This window comes from Somniosus microcephalus, chromosome 2, assembly GCF_052327205.1.
Source record: "Somniosus microcephalus isolate GS21.2 chromosome 2, FLI_Smic_1.0, whole genome shotgun sequence".
Classification (NCBI taxonomy): domain Eukaryota; kingdom Metazoa; phylum Chordata; class Chondrichthyes; order Squaliformes; family Somniosidae; genus Somniosus; species Somniosus microcephalus.
The window spans coordinates 209,718,075-209,740,671 of record NC_140988.1 but is presented as its reverse complement, the minus strand read 5'-3'; the positions used below and the strand labels follow the sequence as shown (position 1 = coordinate 209,740,671).

The 22,597-nt window shown below is 46.6% G+C and overlaps 1 protein-coding gene across 9 annotated transcripts in view; it reads right to left on the bottom strand.

Annotated features, from left to right (window-relative positions):
- The window catches only part of tbc1d1 (TBC1 (tre-2/USP6, BUB2, cdc16) domain family, member 1), a 492,368-nt gene that overhangs the window by 47,464 nt on the left and 422,307 nt on the right, over window positions 1–22,597 (bottom strand). For 3 of the 9 annotated variants that reach the window (XM_085968529.1, XM_085968549.1, XM_085968563.1), the window contains 2 exons: window positions 5,530–5,706; window positions 1,002–4,655 (listed from right to left, as the gene is read on the bottom strand). The exons of 5 other annotated variants lie outside the window; for them this stretch is intronic. In XM_085968529.1, the coding sequence (XP_085824655.1) occupies window positions 4,446–4,655; window positions 5,530–5,706 (387 nt within the window). In that variant the 3' untranslated portion in view covers window positions 1,002–4,445. Of the gene's footprint in view, window positions 1–1,001; window positions 4,656–5,529; window positions 5,732–22,597 lie in introns of those variants that run through there. One more of the 9 variants, XM_085968564.1, reaches the window with a different exon arrangement.

Here is a 22,597-nt window from a genome sequence, read left to right as displayed (position 1 = left end):
AAAGAAAAGCAGAGTAAGGAACTGAGACAGAGACTTCAACTGTTAAAGCTGAAACAGAAATCACACTATGACAAGTCATCCAAAACTATGAAACCATTGACAAGGGATGATGTTGTCAGGATTGAGGATCCAAATGCATGGAACAGGAAAACTACAGTTCTTGAGGAAGTAGGACCAAGGTCATACACTGTTAGGACTGAGGAAGGACAGATTCTCAGGAGGAACCGCCGTTCCCTCCTGAAAACACAAGAAACTATCCAAGAGCAAATCGATGACAATGCCGCAACTGAATCTTGTTACACACCATCAGAACAATCTAACACAAACACACATACAGGCTCTCATGCAAACACATCAGACTTACCTGTGCTGAGAAGATCCACACGTGAAGTAAAAAAGCCTGATAGACTTAATCTTTGAGTACAAAGAAAACTATAATAAAAGAATGAAAAGCTTAGAGTTCATAAAGTAAAGCTTTGAAGATGTGTTGACTGTTGTGAAGATGTTTAAAAAAAATGTTTGTGTCGTTATGTAAAAAAAAAGTTCATTCGAAGGTTTATAGAGCACTAACAAAGTGTTACTGATATCATCTTTATCGTTTTTCTTGAAAGTTGATTGATATTGATTTTGTTTAACCTCAAAGGAAGGGGGATGTAATGATATGCAGTAACATGTCATTCGAGAATGGTACACTAGGTGTGGCTGTATATTTTAGTAGTGGGCTACATCTATAGGGGTGGTCTTGCTTAACACGAGGCACTGGTCGAGAGAGAGTCAACATGGCTACTGTATACAAGTCAACATGGCTGAATAAATGACTAGCACAAGCTAGCTGTTCATAATAAAAACGTCTAATTATTTATGAACATAACAGGGTGGAGTTGAGGTCAAAGATCAGGGTGGAGCAAGCTCAAGGGCCGTATGGCCTACTCCTGCTCCTATTTTTAAAAATGTTTTATGACTCAAGACTTACCAATGAAACAAAAAAAAACCACAATAAATTAACAGTGATTCAAATCAGTTTATTGATTAAAATTTCACACTTAACAGGAACTGTGTTCCATTATGGTTGTGCACATGCCCAACTCCTTTGGCATTCTTCACTTTCCCTTCCTGCCCTACCCCATTGAATTTCTGAAGTTAAGCACAGAGATGCTTTTGCCACAAATTGCAGACATAAAAATCAGCAGCAATATTTCACTTTTAAAATCTCCATACCGGACAGACCAAAGTATTTGTTTATAAAAGGAGCAAGTATCGGCAAACTTGAAAAGGAGTGTAAACATTCCGAAATAATTGTCAAACTCTGTTTTGCTAAATCTGAAACAGTGTAGAAATGAAGGACTATTCTCAACACTGAACTACGCTAAAGTTAAACATGGCACTGCAGACCCAGCATTGGGAGAGATGCATGTTCCAGCCATTTTGAATTCCACAGTTGCACCGTTTGACACTGACCGTCAATACAGTTATCAACCAATCCAAATTGGACCCAAATCCAATTTTATTCAGACAGAAGCCAGTGGACATCTTCATGTTGCATTTTAAATCTCATACTACGGTTTGTGATTTAATTGCAGATAATCACTAAACAGCAACAGCCCCATACTAATTTATGGCACATAGCTAGTGAGAAAAAAAACCGGACCAAGCCTCAACATGAACTGTTGTGATCCATCAAAAAAGAAACCTAATTAATGGATAACAAAAAATTCACAACTTCACGGCAACCTGTTTAAAGTGCACCATTTCGTGGAACCATATAGCTTGGCTTACTCTCATTATGTAATACTACAACTGAGGTACCAGAATTATTAGAAGAAGAAGGCACATGAACATGTAAAGCACAATTAATTACACTGGTGTTCAAATACATTGCAATCACAAAATTGGAATGCTATCTATCATCTACATTGCCCCTTGCTTTTAGGGAGCGGGTTGAGATGATAATGCATCATATTTATAATCTCTGGGTTATCTCTCCAATTCTGTTACATCGGCCCTCCTCAGATACATTCTCAGTTGAAAAATAAACTATGCAGCGGAGTTCTGTACCAGTTTAATTGATACAATTTAAAAACTATTCTCTTTGATCAGCTAGATTGCAAACTATTCTCCTTTTACCTGGTTTATAACCAGTTCAAAAAAGGGTCTTGAAATGATCAATAGACAAAGAAAAGTGACTTGTCCTTTTAGCCTTTAACTTTGGAGCTCTTTAGTAAGGAATGAAAAAGTAATGCAAGTTAAGAAAAATAGCCATCAATCCATTTCACTGTATTTAAACTGGTACAAACCAGCTTTGTTTAATGTGAGTATCCCCACCAAGGGCTGCTTATCCAAGTATTTTGTCATGTGTCTCCAAAAATACAAGTAATTTGGCTTAAATAGAGAATAAGAGCATGGGGTTAAAGTATTGAAATGATGGTTTTCAATTCATAAAAAATATCAGCTAATGGGTACAGCGTTAATTAGTTGGATTCCCATATCCTTTCAAACCTTCAGCTAGGGTGTATTTTCACTCTTTTCACATTCACTTCATTGTCCAAGGTCCACTCTTTGTACTTAATCAATTGCCAAGCACCGTTAAACTACATCAGTATGCTTATGAACTTCACTGTTAACTGAAATGCCGGAGTTAATGCCAAATCAATTAAAAAATACCATCACTTTTGGTTCATTGGTCTGGGTACTAGATTGTCACAGGGCTGTAAATACAAATGCAAGTTGTTGCTGCTGTAAGCATGACAAAAGTAGACCAACTGCAGTTTCCATGAAACTATGGTTAACATTTCCCCCTATTTCCCAAGCCACTTTCTATTCACATGAAGGTGATAGATTGACACTGGTAAAACATAGATAATAAGCCACCTTCCATGATACTACACGGTGAACTGTGGCGTACAAGTATTGTAAAAATACCACTTAATTTGAATTGCAACTTAACTTTCTCATATTCTTATTTTTGTATTAACATTTGTAACTTCCTTTGGAGGTGCTTTGAATTTTTTTGAAGTCGATATTAATATTGGTCACTGAATGAGTTTAATATATTAGAAATACAAAAATCAACTAATTAATGCCCATGTGATGTATATCACTTTTATTCAATCCCTTTGTCTTCCTGGTCTCTTCACTGGTAAGCTAGAAATGTGTATTTCAATGATTTGCCAATAATGCTATTTTACCCAGAACCATATAGAGATATGCAATTGTTTTGTGGAGTGGTTCAGATGTGTGTGGGAAGAGCATAAATGCCAACAGCTTTTTTGTTTGAATGATCCATGTCTTTTGTTCTTTTGCTACTTTTCTGTTCTGACAGATGAAAAACCAACGTGATCAAAACAATTTTTTTTGGCTAGATGCTTTAAAATGATAAAAACAGGATTTCATTTTTGTCTGTGCGACACACATATTTAAATTAAAGCCAGCATCTGTAACATGATGGGAGATATAGATGCCAGCTGTCACTGCACACGTGCATATCCACATTGATATCCCAAACTCATAGGAAAGCAGAGTTGTAAAATAAAGAAAATGAACTATTTGAAGCGATCATCAAACACTAATACTGGAGTAGAACGGCTGGGCACACTATTATGCTTGCTGTATAATGACCCTAGACACAAGTTCACTTAAGGACCCTATTAGCACCAATTCGAAGACTCCGTCTCTCCCTCTTCTGTCCTCCTTTAATTTTTTCGCAATGCAGCATTTGCATAATTGGAGAAATCAGATCTCTCCTCGCTTCTCAGGTTTCCTTTTGGCGTCAGGTCTGTGATGTGATTGTTCTACAGTAAATAAACTTTAGGTTAGGACAATACATTTTGTTATTTGTTTAAATGGTTGCCAGCCTAGCTTAAGCATATCTGATATAAACCAAAGTATAGAAAGGCTTTCATAAGAAAGGCAAAAATGAAATACTGATTGCCTATAAAAACAACACTGCTTGCAGGAAGTGAATTTAGAAAACCAGAATGGCAAAAGGAACTTTAGAGTAGTTTCCTTAAAGCATACTACAGGTACCTGAAATTTTGAAATGGAGTGACCCTCCAGTTAAAAAGGTTTAAATGTTAAGAAGACACTGCAAGTATGTGGTTCACTCTAAACTGTGAGTGTATACAAGATATTACAGAGAACACTTCAAACACTATCCAAATCTAATGGTTAAGAATTGGCCAATATAAACACCAGGGCTTAACCATTATATATAAATAAATCCACGCAATTCTCGGAGAAAGGAACCTTCTGTTGATCTGCCTTTGACAGTAGGTGATGATTCAGTGATCCATACTATAACTACATTGCTGGACAAGGTGCTACTGTTGTGCCTTTGAATAGACCCAAATAAAGATATTTTGCTTGGTGATGTGATGGAACCAGAGAATCCTACCGGTTGAACTAATTAAAATGTCTTTTCTCTTTTTTCTCCGCTTATATAAAGTGCATCAAATTTTCAAATCCTTTTCTTGTGCTTCAGAAAGTGTTCTGTCATCAGCATGTTCAGTGCTGGGAAGCTGCTTGTGAAATCCTTCTACCGTAGCCAGGAGTGCCGCTCTTTCCAGCTCAAGCGTACGAATGGCTTGCTTTAAATTCCCTTCATTGGACAGCAAGGTGTTAACTGTAGCTTCCAGACTCTCAATTTTTGTATGAGCGACCTTTGTAAAGAAAAGAAAGACTCGCATTTATATAGCACCTTTCACAACCTCAAGACATCCAAAAGTACTTTACAGCCAAAGAATTACTTTTGAAGTATAGTCACTACTGTAATCTGGGAAAACGTGACAACTAATTTATGCACGGCAAGGTCCCACAAACAACAAGATAAATGACCAGATAATCTACTGGTGATGTTAGTTGAGGGATAAGTGTTGCTCAGGTAACCAGGAAAACTTCCATGCTCTTCTTTAAAATGGGGTCATGCAATAGCTTACAGGCACAGGAGAGGGAAGACAGGGCCTCAGTTTAAAATATCACTGAAGTATCAGCCTGTGCTCAAGTCTCTGGCATGGGGCTTGAGTATAGAAACAGGAGTAGGCCATTCAGCCCCTTGAGCCTGTTACGCCATTCAACCAGAACATAGTTGATCTGTACCTGAATTCTATTTATAATTTGCCTTTGTTCCATATCCCTTGATACCCTTACCCAACAAAAATCTATCGATCGCAGTCCTGAAAGTGTCCACTGACCCAGCATCCACAGCCTTTTGATTCCTAGGATGAATCAGCATTCCCAGAGAAGGCAGGAAGATAATCTTCTGCCAATGTTGCTCTTCAGCCAGAATGTATACAACAGCAACCAGGTGCCATCTCTCTCAAACTATTCCTGCAGGTAACAGTATCTTGTATCTTTTCCAAATAGCACAGCTGAAACTGGGAATTCAACATGTGCAGGAAAGCAAATCATAAATCTATTCCTTACTCATGCAGGCCTAAAGTGTGACTTCAATATACTGCACCACTAGACTGCTACAAGTTGACAATATTAGATTGCATGTTTATAAAGAATTTGGTCAAAATCCACACTTCATACCTCAAGTTCCTCCAGTAGATCACTGTTTTGCTTGCGTAAGTTATTGTTGTTTCTTTCCAATTTTTCTAATCGTTCATTTTCACTCATGGGGGGAGAAGAATCTATCAGCTCATCCTGAAGAACGTGGTACTCAACCTCATAGGCCTGCAGTTGTTTGGAGAGGTCCATCTCCAACACCTGGACACATCACCAGTGGTTACTTCTAATACAGCAGATAAGATTTCTTTACAAGTGTTTTTTTTATTGACCTACCTGCTTAGCTGTTCCATTTCTTTTGTACCTTCCACTTCTTCCTTACACAAACATACAGCTGAAATATTCATTTATTGCCCCAGTTAATATTCAAAATGGCTCTTACACAAAAAGTTTCTGGATATTTTAAGCGCTGGTAATATATTCATTATACATAAATAATTTCAACAGACCTGCAAAAATGAATTCACCCATTCTAACATTTCCTTGTTCAGACCATGCGCTGTAAATTTCAGAATACTTCAATCTGATTGGTTAAGGAGAGACACAGTTGCTTGCCCTGTTCACTCAGATCCCAGATGGCCTGTAGAGGGCTTTGCGCCATTTCCATCTCGCACTTCCAGCAATTTCCAGGGCAAAATATCGTCAACATTAAATGGGCAAGGGCAAGTCTAATTAAGTGCGGGCGCCGCTTGTTGACCGGTTACAGGAATTTTTGGGCCATTATATTTCATTCTCCAACACTGATATTCCTCATGAGATTAAAAAATATTCATCATTTACTTTTGAAGTCTCACATTTCTTCTTTTAAGTTACCATTGATAAACAATTTTCCCCACCACGAAGCATTCCATGACAATGTACAGAACTGTGAAACTACGCATGACCTGCAAGTTTCATGTAGTCTCGAGCACAGCATGTACTCATAAAACCATTACCTGAAAGAGCGTGTAAACGTATACAATCTAATAAAGCATTGGGGTGGGGGAGGGAGAAGTGAGTTAAAATAAAAACAAAGCTAAAATAGAAAATTCTAAACAAGTACTTTTGTGTTTTTTTAAAAATGAAGTTTAGGAAGAAATCTACGAAATATTATGAAAGGAAATACACCTTTAAATGGAGTTGCCTCCTACATCTGGCAGTGTTTTGCATTACAACTGACCAGAAGGTTGCCATCGTGCTAAATGCCACACCTTAATGTTCAGAAGTAAAAGCAGGCCAGCCAGTACCTGCCGATCTATCAACCTACTGTTTGTGGTTCAGATGTTTTTCTTGCTTCTTCGTAAATATGTTTGTTGTGTTTATTTTGGCTGAGTGTTCAACCCTATATAATTAGTAAACTCACATGATGCCAAAAAAGTCACATGGTTGACATTTTTTTGAATGCAGGACATCCTTTCCGGCATGGACACAATGGGCCAAATGGCTTTTTTCTGTAATGTAAACTTCTGCAGTTCTGTAGGTGTAGAAGAACAGTTGAGGTGACTTTCCCTATGAGTTTCCCTCCTTCCCTAGGGCAAAGCAGTCAGCCACCACTTACTGCTTCTACACAGCAGCAAGGCTAAATTCAGGAACACGACAGATCACAGAGTTAACCCAGTCCTTACCAGTCTATTGCTGCACTAACTAAAAGCAAAGATGATTTAACATCAACAAGAGTGCTTCCATCAGGAATGTAGCACTGTTTCAAGAGGGTACGTCAGTAGCCAGGTACTATTGAACTGAATTTACTTTCTTATTCTGAAAGTCTCCTGCTTGGATTCTCTCCCAAACCGATATAGAATAAATGTAGATAGGGCTGCAATATGTTTCTGCAGATCTCCTTAGGTTTACAGTTACACACGATTCTGACTTAGAAATATATCGCCATTCCTTCATCGTCGCTGGGTCAAAATCCTGGAACTCCCTCTCTAACAGCACTGTGGGAGGACCTTCACCACATGGACTGCAGCGGTTCAAGGCGGCGCCTCACTACCACCTTCTCAAGGGCAATTAGGGATGGGCAATAAATGCTGGCCTTCCCAGCGACACTCACAACCCCTGAATGAATAAAAAAACATTGGTTCATGCCACACAATCTCAGGAGAACTGAGGAGCAGCAGGCCCGAGGCTCCCTGCAGCTAGTTGCTGACCCCAGTCTGGCCTGGCTCAGCAGTGGAAGCTGGGAACCTGCTTCCAGCCTGTGAATGGTCCTGGGGTCAGAAATGTGGCCACCTCTGTGGTGGATGGAAGTTTTACCCCACCAGCGATGCCCCCCACCCAGTCAGATAGCTGAAACATAGAAACATAGAAGATAGGAGCAGGAGTAGGCCATTCGGCCCGTCGAGCCTGCTCTGCCATTCAATGAGATCATGGTTGATCATCCAGATTCAGTACCCTGTCCCTGCTTTCTCCCCATATCCCTTGATCCCCTTAGCCTTAAGAAATATATCTAACTCCTTCTTGAATATATTTAATGAATTGGCCTCAACTGCCTTCTGTGGTAGAGAATTGCACAATTTCACCACTCTCTGGGTGAAGAAATTCCTCCTCATCTCTGTCCTAAATGGCTTACCAGTCATCTTTAGAATGTGACCCCTGGTTCTGGACTCCCCCGCCATCGGGAACATCCTTCCTGCATATAGTCTGTCTCGTCCTGTTATAATTTTATAAGTTTCAATGAGATCCCCTCTCATTCTTCTAAACTCCAGCGAGTATAAGCCCAATTGACCCAATCTCTCCTTATACATCATTCCTGCCATCCCAGGTATCAGTCTGGTGAATCTTCGCTGCACTCCCTCCATGGCAAGAACATCCTTCTTCAGAGAAGGCGAATAAAATTGCACACAATACTCAAGGTGTGGTCTCACCAAGGCCCTGTACAACTGCAGCAAGACATCCTTGTTCCTGTACTCGAATCCTCTTGCTACGAAGGCCAACATACCATTTGCCTTCTTAACCACCTGCTGCACCTGCATGCTTACCTTCAGCAACTGGTGCACAAGGACACCCAGGTCTCTTTGCACTTCCCCTTCCCCAATCTATTGCCGTTCAGATAATAATCTGCCTTCCTGTTTTTGCCACCAAAGTGGATAACCTCGCACTTATCCACATTATACTGCATCTGCCATGCATCTGCCCAATCACCCAACCTGTCCAAATCATACTGGAGTTTCTCGGCATCCTCCTCACTGCACACACGCCCACCCAGCTTTGTGTCGTCTGCAAACTTGGAGATATTGCATCTAGTTACCTTGTCTAGATCATTAATATATATATATTGTGAATAGCTGGGGTCCTAGCACCGATCCCTGCGGTACCCCACTAGTCACTGCCTGCCACTCGGAAAAAGACCCATTTATTCCAACTCTTTGCTTCTTGTCTGCCAACCAGTTCTCTATCCAAGTCAGTACCTTGCCCCCAATCCCATGTGCTTTAACTTTACACGCTAATCTCTTATGCGGGACCTTATCGAAAGCCTTCTGAAAGTCCAAATACACCACATCCACTGGTTCGCCCTTATCTATTCTACCAGTTACATCCTCAAAAAATTCCAGTAGATTAGTCAAGCACGATTTACCTTTTGTAAATCCATGTTGACTTTGTTCGATCCTGTCACTGTTTTCCAAGTGCTCTGCTATTACAACTTTTATAATGGACTCCAGCATTTTCCCCACTACCGATGTCAGGCTTAGCCCTATTTTCTCTCTACCACCTTTTTTGAATAGTGGGGTAACATTAGCTACCCTCCAATCCATGGGAACTGTTCCAGAGTCTATAGAATTTTGGAAGATGCCCAGCAATGCATCTATTATTTCTAGGGCCACTTCCTTAATTACCCTAGAATGTAGATTATCAGGCCCTGGGGATTTATCGGCCTTCAATCCCGTCAATTTCCCCAACACCATTTCCCTACAAATACTGAGTTCTTTCAGTTCCTCCCTCTCATTAGACCCTATGTTCCCCGACATCTCTGGGAGGTTATTTGTGTCCTCCTTTGTGAAGACAGAACCAAAGTATGTATTTAATTGGTCTTCCATTTCTTTATTCCCCATTATAAATTCCCCTGATTCTGACTGCAAGGGACCTACGCTTGACTTCACCAATCTTTTTCTCTTCACATATCTATAGAAGCTTTTACAGTCAGTTTTTATGTTCCTTGCAAGCTTACTCTCATACTCTATTTCCCCCTCTTAATTAATCCCTTTGTCCTCCTTTGCTGAATCCTAAACAGCTCCCAATCCTCAGGTTTGCTGCTTTTTCTGGCCAATTTATATGTCCTCTCCTTGGATCTTATGCTGTCCCTAATTTCCCTTGTTAGCCACGGTTGAGTCACCTTTTTTGTTTTATTTTTATGCCAAACAGGGATGAACAAATTCTGTAGTTCGTCCATGCGATCTTTAAATGTTTGCCATTGCCTATCCACCGTCAACCCTTTGAGTAACATTCCCCAATCCTTCCTACCCAACTCGCGCCTCATACCATTGTAGTTTCTTTCATTTAAATTCAGGACCTTAGTCTCTGAGTCAACTACTTCACTCTCCATCTTAATGAAGAATTCTATCATATTATGATCGCTCCGCCCCAAGGGGCCTCGCACAACAAAATTGCTAATTAATCCTTTCTCATTACATAATACCCAGTCTAAAATGGCCTGATCTCTAGTTGGTTCCTCGACATATTGGTCCAGGAAACCATCCCGTATACACTCCAGGAATTCCTCCTCCACAGTATTGTTACTAATTTGGTTAGCCCAATCTATATGTAGATTAAAGTCACCCATGATAACTGCTGTGCCCTTATTGCACGCGTCTCTATTTGCCCGTTTAATGTCATCCCCAACCTTACCATTACTGTTTGGGGGTCTGTATACAACTCCCACTAACGTTTTCTGCCCCTTGGTATTTCTCAGCTCTACCCATACAGATTCCACATCATCAGAGCTAATGGCCCAGAAATTCGGGTTGGGGGCTTCCTGCGGGTGCAAGCCCCCGACCTGCACTTACCTTGCGCGCCAGCAGTTGAGCTGTAGGGCCCCGTGGAATTCCGCTCCGGGGCCTGGCCCAGCTGCCGGCGCGCTGTGCTTGCGTGTCCCAGGGGCGTAGTTAGTGCGATGCGTCCCCTGGGATCACGTGAGCCATGGGCAGCCAATCGGAGGAGACCTGTCAAACTTATAAATACTACGGGCCCCAAAATAGCAGTAAACCTTCAAATATATATGTATATATTTTTTTAAATCACACTTTTTAAATAAACTATAAATGACATTAAATAACTATTTTAAACAATAATTTAAATTTTTGAAAAAAATAATTTTATATTCTAACGGGGCTAAAAATAAACTTACCTGGCTTTAAAGTATTTAAAAATAATAAACCTGTGGAAAAAATGTTTTAATTTTAATTAACTGACCACTTACCTTCTAAAAAGCAGGCCTTACGCCTGCTTTTTAAATGTGTAAATCCTGCAGGCTTACCCTCCTGGGAAAACCTGAAAAAAAAAACTAAGTTCAAAGCGCACGCGCAGCCTCCCCTGCGCGCGCGTTCGACCTCTGAACCTCTTCGTTCAGAGGGTCGGAAGTGCCGGTTTCCCGCGCATGCGCAGTGCATGCAGAAAACCGGCACTTCCATTCGGCCTACGGGTGAGTACCCCGTGCGTACTCACCCATGGAGACCCGAATTTCTGGGCCAATATCCTTCCTTACTATTGTGTTAATCTCCTGTTTAACCAGCAATGCTACCCCACCTCCTTTTCCTTTTTTCCTGTCTTTCCTGAATATTGAATACCCCTGGATGTTGAGTTCCCAGCCTTGGTTACCCTGGAGCCATGTTTCCATAATCCCAATCATATCATATCCATTTACATCTATTTGCGCAGCTAATTCATCCACCTTATTACGAATGCTCCTCGCATTAAGACACAAAGCCTTCAGGCTTGTTTTTTTTAACACTCTTAGACCTTTTGGAATTATTATTTACCGTGGCCATGTTTGATTTAAACCCTTGATTTCTCTGACTGCCACTTTTGCTTTTCTTCTTCCTGTCTTTTGCTTCTATCCTTGATTCCCTTTTCTCTGTCTCCCTGCACAGGTTCCCAACCCCCTGCCATTTTAGTTGAAACCCTCCCCAACAGCACTAGCAAACACTCCCCCAAGGAGTCCGGTTTGTACTGGTCCCACCTCCCCCAGAACCGGTTCCAATGTCCCAGGAATTTGAATCCCTCCCCCTTGCACCATTCCTCTAGCCACATATTCATCTGAAATATCCTTCTATTTCTACTCTGACTAGCACGTGGCACTGGTAGCAATCCTGAGATTACTACTTTTGAGGTCCTATTTTTTAATTTACCTCCTAACTCCCTATATTCAGCTTTTAGGACCTCATCCCGGTTTTTACCTATATCATTGGTACCTATATGCACCACGACAACTGGCTGTTCACCACCCCCCCCGCAGAATGCCCTGCAGCCGCTCTGAGAAATCCTTGACCCTTGCACCAGGGAGGCAACATACCATCCTGGAGTCTCGTTTGCGGCCGCAGAAACGCCTATCTATTCCCCTTACAATAGAACCTCCTATTATTATAGCTCTTGTCATCAGCAAAGTGAGGGACAGATGGGCCTAGAATTTCAGTATAGTCAGTTTTGGGGCGCTAACCTTAGTGCCCGCCCAAAGTTAGCGCCCGCCCCAAAGTAGCGCCCCGTTGCCGGAAATTCAGTGGCTTCGCCCTAAGAGGTTGTTGGAACGCTAAAAGAAGCGTTCCACTACTATCTTTAGGCGCTAAGCCGGCGGTCCAGAGGGATAGCGCCCAGGCGGGGCGCAGCGCGGGTGCGGTCATTTTTTGACTGACAGCAGACCCCGTGGCGCCGACCAACTCTTAAAGGGGGAAGGGACGAATTGGTCTGCTGCCATGCCCTGCACACTGCAGCCTTGCAAAGAGGCCTCAACACTGCTGCTCAGCCCCAGGGAGTCATGGCAACGCCAGAGATGGCCCGTGAGCGTGCCCTGCGCTTCTCAGAGGGTGATCTGGACATAATGGTCACAGCTCTGGAGCAGAGGCGCAGGATCTTGTTCCCAGAGAGTGGGAGGAATCCGAACCACCACGACTACACCAGAGCCTGGAAGCAGATCGCCCAGAGGGTGACGTTCACCGGCGATGCCCCCAGGACCCACAAACAATGTCGTAAAAAATACAATGACCTGACCAGGATTGTCAGGGTGAGTACCCTTTCCAGTCTCCTCCTCATTCTTGCATGTACACCTGACATGATGGGCAAAGGGAGCTGAAAGTCCTAATGGCCAGCCCTCAGCCAGCAGCATTGGGACAGTCATGAGCATCAATTGGCCATTCTGCACTCTACACTCTGGCCCAGCTATTCCACCATGGGAGGCAGTGCACACGACATCAGGGCTACACTCTGGCCAAGCTATTCCACCATGGGAGGCAGTGCACACTACATCAGGGCTACACTCTGGCCCAGCTATTCCACCATGGGAGGCAGTGCACAGTACATCAGGGCTACACTCTGGCCCAGCTATTCCACCATGGGAGGCAGTGCACACGACATCAGGGCTACACTCTGGCCAAGCTATTCCACCATGGGAGGCAGTGCACACTACATCAGGGCTACACTGCGCACTTACAGCCCGTCCTTTCTCTTGCAGGCTAAAGTTGCGTATAATCGCCAGGCCCGTGCCAGGGCCAGGGGAGGCCGCGCAAAGCTGCAGAAGCTCACTCGGCTGGAGGAGCGCGTGTGTGTGCTCATGGGAGCCCGTCTGATCGTGCGCACAGCGTGCGGAGTAGCCGACCCTCCACCGCCCGGCAATGGTAAGGACCTCGCCTTTTGGCCCTCTCGCGTCGCACTTGCGCATCCGAGCTACCTCCTTTGCCACTGTCCCACCAATGCGCTGAATGCCACCAGTCCTAACTCCCTCGCTGACGCCGTCTCCTCACTCTGAAGCTACTCTTGTGCATTCCTGCTTTCAGCTGGTGACGACCAGGACCCTGAAGCTGCCAGTGACAGCCCCTCCGAGCAGGAGGAGGAGGAGGAGCAAGCCGGACCATCGGGGGAACACTCAGGTCCCGCCAGAGAGGACGAAAGGCTCGACACGTCCTCACTGGACGAGTGCCTGGAGGAACTGTCGCAGGGGAATGCAGCTTCTGGGACCAGTGGCGTCCAGCCACCCAGGAGCCGTGCTGCTGATCGGCACACTCGCCGCCACCAACGTGGCAAGGTTCCCCTAGTTCGGCCCCCTCCTCCCCAGCGGGAGAGTCGCGACTCCAGTCCGGACACCTTCACCTCGGAGGAGGTGCGGAAGCTGGATAAGATGGCCGAGGATTCGGACCGGCGCCACACGGAGCTCATGAGCGTGGTGGGGTGCATGCCTGAGGCCATCGAGTCGCTGGGGACCAGTGTGCGCGAGTTCGGGGCAGCAACTGCAGCGAGTGGCCGCATGCTGACTGATGCCGTCAAGACCCTGGCGGGTGTGATGCGGGCGCACACCAGGACAACAGGGGCACTCACTGCTGCCACACGCGCTGTCTCAGGCAGGCGTCGCCAGGGCAGTCGCCGCGCTGGAGCATCCCAGCGAGCCGCCCCTCGGCTGATTGTTGCAGATCCTGCAGTGCGGGCCCGGCCGAGTGCCAGCGCGCCACAGCACCAGCCAGCCCATCCCAGACGCCAGCTGGCCCACATTGCGCCATCCGTCGCCGCCATTCCCCCACTGGGGCGTCAAGGGCAAGCGGCTGGAGCTGAGGTTGGCCAGGCTCAGGTGCGCCACTCAGCAGACGGCCCCTCGAGGCCCAAAGGCCGTGTAGGCCGCCCCCCAGCGGCATCTGGCGGAAGGACATCTGAGCCTCAGGCGCCTTCCCCCAGCCTCGCAGCAGCCACTGGGCAGAGCTTGCGAAGGAGCAGCAGGCCGGGCAGGGGAGGCAAAAGGCTGGGCAAGGTCTCGCCCTCACGGGCCACTCAGTAGAGGGCGTGGCCAGCTTTCGTTTTATATGGCGGTGGCCATCTTTCTTTTGCCCATGGTTGTTTGGTTCGTGGGCTTTTTTTTTGCGTTAGGCCGAGGTTGAGGCCCGGGGTTGTACAAATGTGGAGTGACTCCTCCCCAGTTTGTGGGAGTGAGTCGTTTGTTGGGCTTTTTGTTGGGCCCGTTGATTGTTTTTGGGGATTCATGTGGGAAGGGGTTTTCATTTTTGTGTAATAAAAATTTATCTTTATTCATGCAGTCTCCATGGTTGTTCTTCTTAGTGTTTGTTGGCTTCGCCGGCTGAGGGCTTGCGGAGCGGCTGCATTCATCTTCCCTCATGGCCCCAAGGCATTCCCTGACAGGGGGCTTAGAAGTACCGTGTAATAAGGTGGCGTCGCGCGGCCCTTGGCCCTGGTCGCTCCCTCCTGGGAACGTACTCCTGCTCCTCCTCCTCCTCCTCCTCCTGCTCCTCCTCCTGAGGTGCTGCTCCAACGTCAGGTGGCAGTGCCTGAGTCCTGCGGATAGCCAGGTTGTGTAGCATGCAGCAAACTACCACAAATTGGGAGGCCCGGTCCGGCGAGTACTGGAGAGCTCCTCCGGAACGATCAAGGCAGCGGAACCGCTGCTTGAGGACCCCAATAGTTTGCTCGATGATGTTGCGGGTGGTTTGATGGCTCTCGTTGTAGGCCTCTTCAGCAGCGGTCCTGGGCGCGCGGAGCGGGGTCATGAGCCAGGTACACAAAGGATAGCCTTTGTCCCCGAGTAGCCATCCTCTTGGGGGAGGCTGTGCCTCGAACATGTCATGCACAGTACTCTGCCGCAGGATAAAGGCATCGTGGCTGCTGCCTGGGAAGCTGGCATTGACAGCCATGATGCGCTGCTTGTGGTCACACACCAGCTGCACATTCAGAGAATGGTAGCCCTTCCTGTTGCGATACTGCTCGCCATGCTGCAGAGGGGCCCGCAAAGCCACATGCGTACAGTCAATGGCGCCCTGCACCAAAGGGAAGTCCCCGAGTCTGGCAAATCCCAATGCGCGCTGATGCTGGCTCTCCAGGGCCATGGGGAAGGAGATGAATTGGCTTCTCCTTCTGAACAGTGCTTCGGTCACCTGGCGGATGCAGCGATGCGCGCCGTACTGGGAGATGTTTGCTATGTCCCCAGCAGCGGATTGGAAGGAGCCGGTGGCATAGAAGTTCAATGCCACCGTCACCTTCACTTCCACCGACAGAGACGTCCTGCACCTGAGCTTTGGCCGCAGATCTCTGCGAAGCAGGTGGCAGATCTCTGCAATCACCTCCTTTCGGAATCGGAGCCTTCTAACACATCGCGCGGCACTCATGTTTAGGTAGGAGCGCTGCTGGCGGTATAGCCTGACTGGGTAAGGCCTACGTGGCCGACGCCTGTAGCCCCCTCTGCCTCTAGCCAGGGCTGCCCCTCTCACAATGTGTCTGCGAGCCCTACGGACATGGCGCTGCAGCTCCGCGTTGGCACCCCATGCAACCCCCATCAAATCCTGGCAAACACTCAAATTTCCAAAAGGCCACTTGCAGCGCTCTGGCCTGAGTCCAAAAATACCTGAGCTGTTGCTGCTTGAAACCAGTTAGCTATCCTCCTTGTTGTGTGCCCAGAAATGCGTTGCACTAGAGTGTTTGCTGAAAAATGGCTGGCCTTTATACTGGAGGGCACGTCCCCTTAAATTTGCGCCCCCCGGGGCCCGCGCTGGTTGTGTTGCGTTCCTTTTTTCAAACGCTCCGGCCGCCAGCCGCACAATGGGGCGGTCCGACTGAAGTTAGGAATCGGGGCGGCCAAAGGGCGTTGCACGAGGATGTGACGTCATTTTCTGCGCGCGCATCCGGGCGGGCGCTAAACTTTGCGCCGGCGCTAACGGCCAACTTAATGTGGGGCGAGGCGCAAACTGCGCTGCGCCCGGGCGCTACACGCATAGCGCCTGGAAATCACTTCTCTTAAGGCGCTAACTGCTGGCGCAAGCAACTGAAAATCTAGCCCATAGAGTCAGACAAAGAAAGAAACTGATTTAAGTGGGCATTTTATTCTTACTGCATTCCCTACCTCTGCCAATAGTAACTGGCCATGCTGATACTGGGTTGCCAACAACTCTGGTTGGATGTATCACTGGAGGTTTCATCACATGACCTTCTGCCTCCAACAGCCGCGACCCACCCGCCCCACACTTCCACCATAGGTCACACAAGTCCATTATCACATGACCTTCTGCCTCCAACGGCCGCAACCCCCCGCGCCACACTTCCACCATAGGTCACCCAACAAGTCCATCATCACAGGGCAGCGCCTTCCCACCTTAATTGGAAAGTGAACAGACTCTTCATTACCTGATTGGATGATTCTTACCGTCAGTCAAACAGCCTCTCTCTCCACCACCCACCCGCATCTCCAATATTTTTATAGCTAATAAACAAAGGTGTTCAAAGAAAATGGAAAAAACTCGTTTTTAAAAACTACTCTTGTGATTTTTCTCCCGGGTTGATTACACCAGTGTCCTGGAGATTGACCTTTAATTCCTGGAGACTCTGGGACAATCCTGAAGGGTTGGCAACCTTATGCCGACACCAACTGGACTCTATGGCCTAGAAATTGGGTATAGCCCCGCTTGAGGCATTAGAACTGGCGCTGCGCAAAGTTTATAGCCAGACGAAACTTATCGCTGCCTGGCGCGATATTGGGTTGCATCGCCCCCAAAGGGGATTGAGGCGCGAATTCAGACGTTGCACGGGGCTCCTAAGGCGCAAAAGTTCAGGTGCTACCCAATATCGGCGCGGACAGGCGCAGCGCAGGTGATCTCAATTACCGAAAACCACGAGACTTCCAGGCGCCGGCCGGCTCTTAAAGGGGTGGGTCAGTCAGCCTTGTAGTGTATGTAACCTGTACCACCTTAAGAGGATACCTTAAGGTGATGGACTACTTTTTGATGGCTCCTGTACATTGTAGTACCGGTGGTGACCACACCGGTATATAAACCCTGTGGAGCAAAGTGTATTCCAGTTCAGCCCTGACCCTCAATTACTAAAGACCTGTTTAATTATTTCTGTAGTCTGTGTCCAGTTATTCAGCATAACTACATTTGGAAACACAGACTCAACAGTGGCGACGAATCTGATCTTACCTAGCGGCAGTTGCATCAAAGGAAGCTTCGCCTCTGAAACGGGCGTCGATCAAGGACATCCACCCTCAACATCCTGCTGGGCACTGCATAGCACGGGAGGCAATCGGGAACCCGGGTTGGTTTCTGGCCACGAAGTCAAACATCAGTGAACATCCCTTCGACGACAGCGGCGGGTAAGCCCGATCGAGCAGCACGGGGGGCGGGGGGGGGGGGGAAGTCGGCCGAGTTGTCAGTAAGAGAAGGGGAGGGAAATGACGAAAAGGGCGGAGAACACGACCGCAGCCAGTGTCAGGGGCTGGACTGCAATCGGGGCAGAGACGCGCAGCAGCCAGAAAAGCGTTTATGTCCACAAGGACCGCGGGAGCGGCGGGGAACAAGAGCAGCAGCGTAGGGGAAAATAAAGGACCGCTGGGAGGCGAGAACGGCAACAACGCGGTAATTGCCATTTTGAGTCGGCGGGGGAAGAAGACAAGCGCGGGAAAAGCCACCAAGCGCGGGAAGCCGCCATTTTGAAAAAAATAAAATAAAATAATAATCATATCCGAAGGAAAGGAAACTCAACAAGGATGCCAAAAACGGGTAACATCACTGCTTTTGATAGCGATGTGGAAGATTGGGCCACTTATGTGGAACGCGTCGAAGTTTACTGTACAACGAATGAGGTACCGGAGGATAAGAAAGCACTAACCCTATTAAACTCGATGGGTGCGAAGACGTACGGGTTATTAAGGAACCTTGTAACACCAGATAAACCGGTAGGAAAAGAGTTTCGCGGATATTGTTACTATCCTGCAAGAGCATTTAAACCCCACGCCGCTGCTGATAGCGGAACGATTTAAATTCTACAAAAGAATTCAACTTAAAGAGGAAAGCAACGCTGAATTCTTAATCGAACTGCACAAGTTATCAAAGTACTGTCAGTTCGGTACAGGACTAGCAGACGCACTGAGAGATAAGTTTGTGTGTGGGCTCCTAAGGGAAGGAACCCAGAAGCGACTGCTAGAGGAAAAGGATCTTATGCTGGACAAAGCTTTCAGCATTACAGCATCGCACGAGGCAGCAGCACGAGGCACTGCAGAGATACAGCAAAGGCCATTGGAATTCAGCACCAATGAAATGGCATTGGGCGCAGTAAAGTGCTATCGTTGCGGAAGGACAACGCATGACCAGAACCAGTGCTGGTTCAAAGATAAAGAATGCAGGCAATGTGGCAAACTTGGTCACATAGCGAGAGTATGCCGGTTAGGAAAGAAGACCAGCAGCAAAACGTCGCCGCAGGAGAAGTACAAAAAAGTACACAAGGTGACAGAGAACAGTTCGGATGAACAGAAGATGGATTCAGACTCCAGCAGTAAGGAACTGGGTTGTCTAAAAATACATAATGTGGGTAACACAGCAGACCACCAAACTATCTGGGTCATGCTTCGGATAGCAGGAGTCCAAATGAAGATGGAATTGGACACTGGATCGGCATTGACAGTCATGAATAAGCAAGATTACAAAAGGTTATTCTCGCACATTCCCCTGAGGGATACGGAGATTGTATTGAAAACATACACGGGGCAAATAGTATACCCCATCGGAAAGATAAAAGTAAATGTGGTCTACAATGGTAAAGAAAGGCAGGAAATGGACTTGTATGTGTTACCTGATGGAGGTCCGCCACTACTGGGACAGGAATGGATCCGGAGAATAAATGTGGACTGGCATTCCATACAAGCACTGACTGTAGATTCCTGTAAAGAGGACGACGTCAAACCTAAACGACTGTCCAAAATATTGGACGATGCTAAGGAGGTGTTCCAACAGGGACGGGGAACACTGAAAGGAATTATGGCAAACATCAAGGTTGAAGAACATGCAAACCCAAAATTTTTCAAAGCCAGACCGGTACCTTATGCGATACGACCTGCTGTGGAAGCAGAGCTGGAAGGGCTAGAATGTTCAGGAGTACTGTCAAAGGTGGACTGGAGCGAATGGGCCACACCCATTGTTCCTGTCATGAAGCGTTCGTTGAGCAACAAGCCGGGGGAACCTGGGAAGGTTCGCATCTGTGGCGATTTCAAGATCACTGTTAATCCGGTTCTTCACACGGTGCAATATCCGCTTCCGCGGATTGAAGATATCTTCGCTTCGCTGTCTGGCGGGAAACACTTCACCAAGATAGACCTGGCGCAGGCGTACCTACAGATGGAAGTTGATGAAGCGTCACGCCAGTATCTCACGATCAACACACATTAGGGCTTATATTGGTATAATAGACTGGTTTTTGGAGTGGCATCGGCTCCAGCGATTTGGCAAAGGGCCATGGAGCAGGTATTGCAGGGAATTCCAGGCACACAATGCTACCTGGACGACATTCTGATTACAGGAGATGATGATAAGGATCACCTCGCGAATTTGGAGCAGGTGCTCACCAGATTGAAAGAATATGGGCTCAGAGTTAATCGCCAGAAATGTGAGTTCTTTCAAAAGCGAATCTCGTACTGCGGCCACGTCATTGACCAGGAGGGGCTCCATAAGTCACCTGACAAGATCGAAGCTGTTGTGAAAGCTCCCGCTCCGGAAAATGTATCCCAGTTGAGGTCGTTCCTTGGGTTGGTTAACTATTACCACAAGTTTCTTCCAAATTTATCCACGGTGTTACACCCGCTGAACACTCTTTTGCAAATGGGAATACCATGGAAGTGGAGCGATGATTGTAAGCGGGCTTTTCAAAAAAGCAAGGCACTGATTACCTCTAAGGAAGTGTTGGCTCACTTTAACCCAACGCTGCCTATTCGCTTAGCTTGTGATGCTTCTCCATATGGTATCGGGTCAGTGCTCTCACATAAGTTTCCAAATGGCTTGGAAAGGCCAGTCGTGTTCGCATCCAGATCATTGACCTCTGCAGAGCGCAACTATGCTCAGATAGATAGGGAGGCTCTCAGCCTCGTGTGGGGAGTTAAGAAATGTAACCATTACCTGCAAGGCCAAACGTTTACGCTGCTGACAGATCACCAGCCGTTGGTTTCCATTTTCAACCCTAAGAAGGGTGTTCTGGTAATGACGGCGCAGAGGCTTCAGAGATGGTCCCTTTTCCTAGGGGCACATCAATATGATATCGAATTCAAAGGTACAAAGCAACATGGTAATGCTGATGGGCTGTCGCGCCTGCCACTACCTACAGCGGAAGAGGCACCGGCAGTTGACCCTGTCGAGATATTTCACTCGGCCATCATCGAATGCTTACCAGTCACCAATGCGGGTATTGAGAGAGAGACCCGAAACGACCCGACACTGTCTCGGGTCTACGATTTGACAGTGAAGGGATGGCCAGCACATGGCGACCCACTGTTACCAGCATTCTCAGCCAGACGAGAACAGCTGTCCGTCTGTCAAGGAACATTGATGTATGGAACAAGGGTGATTATTCCTCCTAAATTAAGGGAGAGAGTTCTGAAGGAATTGCATGAATGTCATCTGGGGGGAGTCAAGATGAAAAGCCTTGCTAGGGCTTATGTGTGGTGGCCAGGTATCGACAAACAAATAGAGGATCTGACTAAAAGCTGCTCAGGGTGCCAAAAAGTTCAAAACGCACCTCCAATTGCACCGCTGCATCCATGGGAATGGCCTTCAACCCCATGGCAACGTGTGCATATCGACTTTGCAGGTCCATTCATGGATTCCATGTTTTTGATAGCAGTAGACGCACATTCTAAACGGCCAGAAGTGATTAAGATGTCGACCACTACCTCTGAAAAGACAATCGCAGTTCTAAGAACCATATTTGCAAGGAATGGGTTGCCGGAACAAATATGTTCAGACAACGGACCACAGTTCGTGTCAGAAGAATTCCAGAAATTCATGAACAAGAATGGGGTGAAACACTATACATCTGCCCCAGATCATCCGGCTACAAATGGGTTGGCCGAGAGATTTGTACAAACGTTCAAAAAGGCGATAAAGGCCATGAGCGAAGACCATATTCCACTACAACACAAGGTGGACAATTTCCTGATGGCATATCGAAACGCCACGCATGCAGTGACAAATCAAAGCCCTGCCATAATGTTCTATAACAGGAGGTTGCGGTCCCGGTTGGATTTGTTAAAACCCAATGTGCATCGGGAAGTCGAAAACAAGCAATTCCAGCACGTAAATAACAAGGCCACTCGGAGTTTCGAAATAGGACAACCAGTGTTGGCCAGGGACTATAGGAATGATAAATGGCAATCCGGAACAATTCGTGCCCGACAAGGACCCTTGATGTACATGGTAGACGTTGGAGAGAACGTAATACGACGTCATGCTGACCAACTTGTGGAATCGAGAACAAGGGTCGACCCCATGTCTACGGCAGAGACACCAGTTGAAGAAGTTATTGAGCCTGTAGCATCTACCTCAGACTCGAACGTACATGATGGTGTTCAATCCATAGGAGATCAAATGGATGAGTCACCCCAGCAACGAGAACCAGAGACCCCTGAAAGGCGTTATCCGGCCCGGATCAGGAGGCCTCCTCAGAGACTGAATCTTTGAACAGTTTTGTGTGAAAGTTGTATATATGTTATCCATGTAATGTTTAAATTGGGGTGTACACTGTTAAGCTAAAAGGGGAGGAATTGTAGTGTATGTAACCTGTACCACCTTAAGAGGATACCTTAAGGTGATGGACTACTTTTTGATGGCTCCTGTACATTGCAGTACCGGTGGTGACCACACCGGTATATAAACCCTGTGGAGCAAAGTGTATTCCAGTTCAGCCCTGACCCTCAATTACTAAAGACCTGTTTAATTATTTCTGTAGTCTGTGTCCAGTTATTCAGCATAACTACATTTGGAAACACAGACTCAACAAGCCTGAGCTGCCACACTCAACGCCCTGTAGGCCTCAGAATCGGCGCTCGCCCTTCTCTGGCGCAAAAAACTTGGTGAGGATGGAGAAGGTGAGACAGAGAGCAGAGCGCTTCAGCACTGAGGCTCTGGACCAGTTGGTGTCCGCAGTGGAGCGCCGTCGA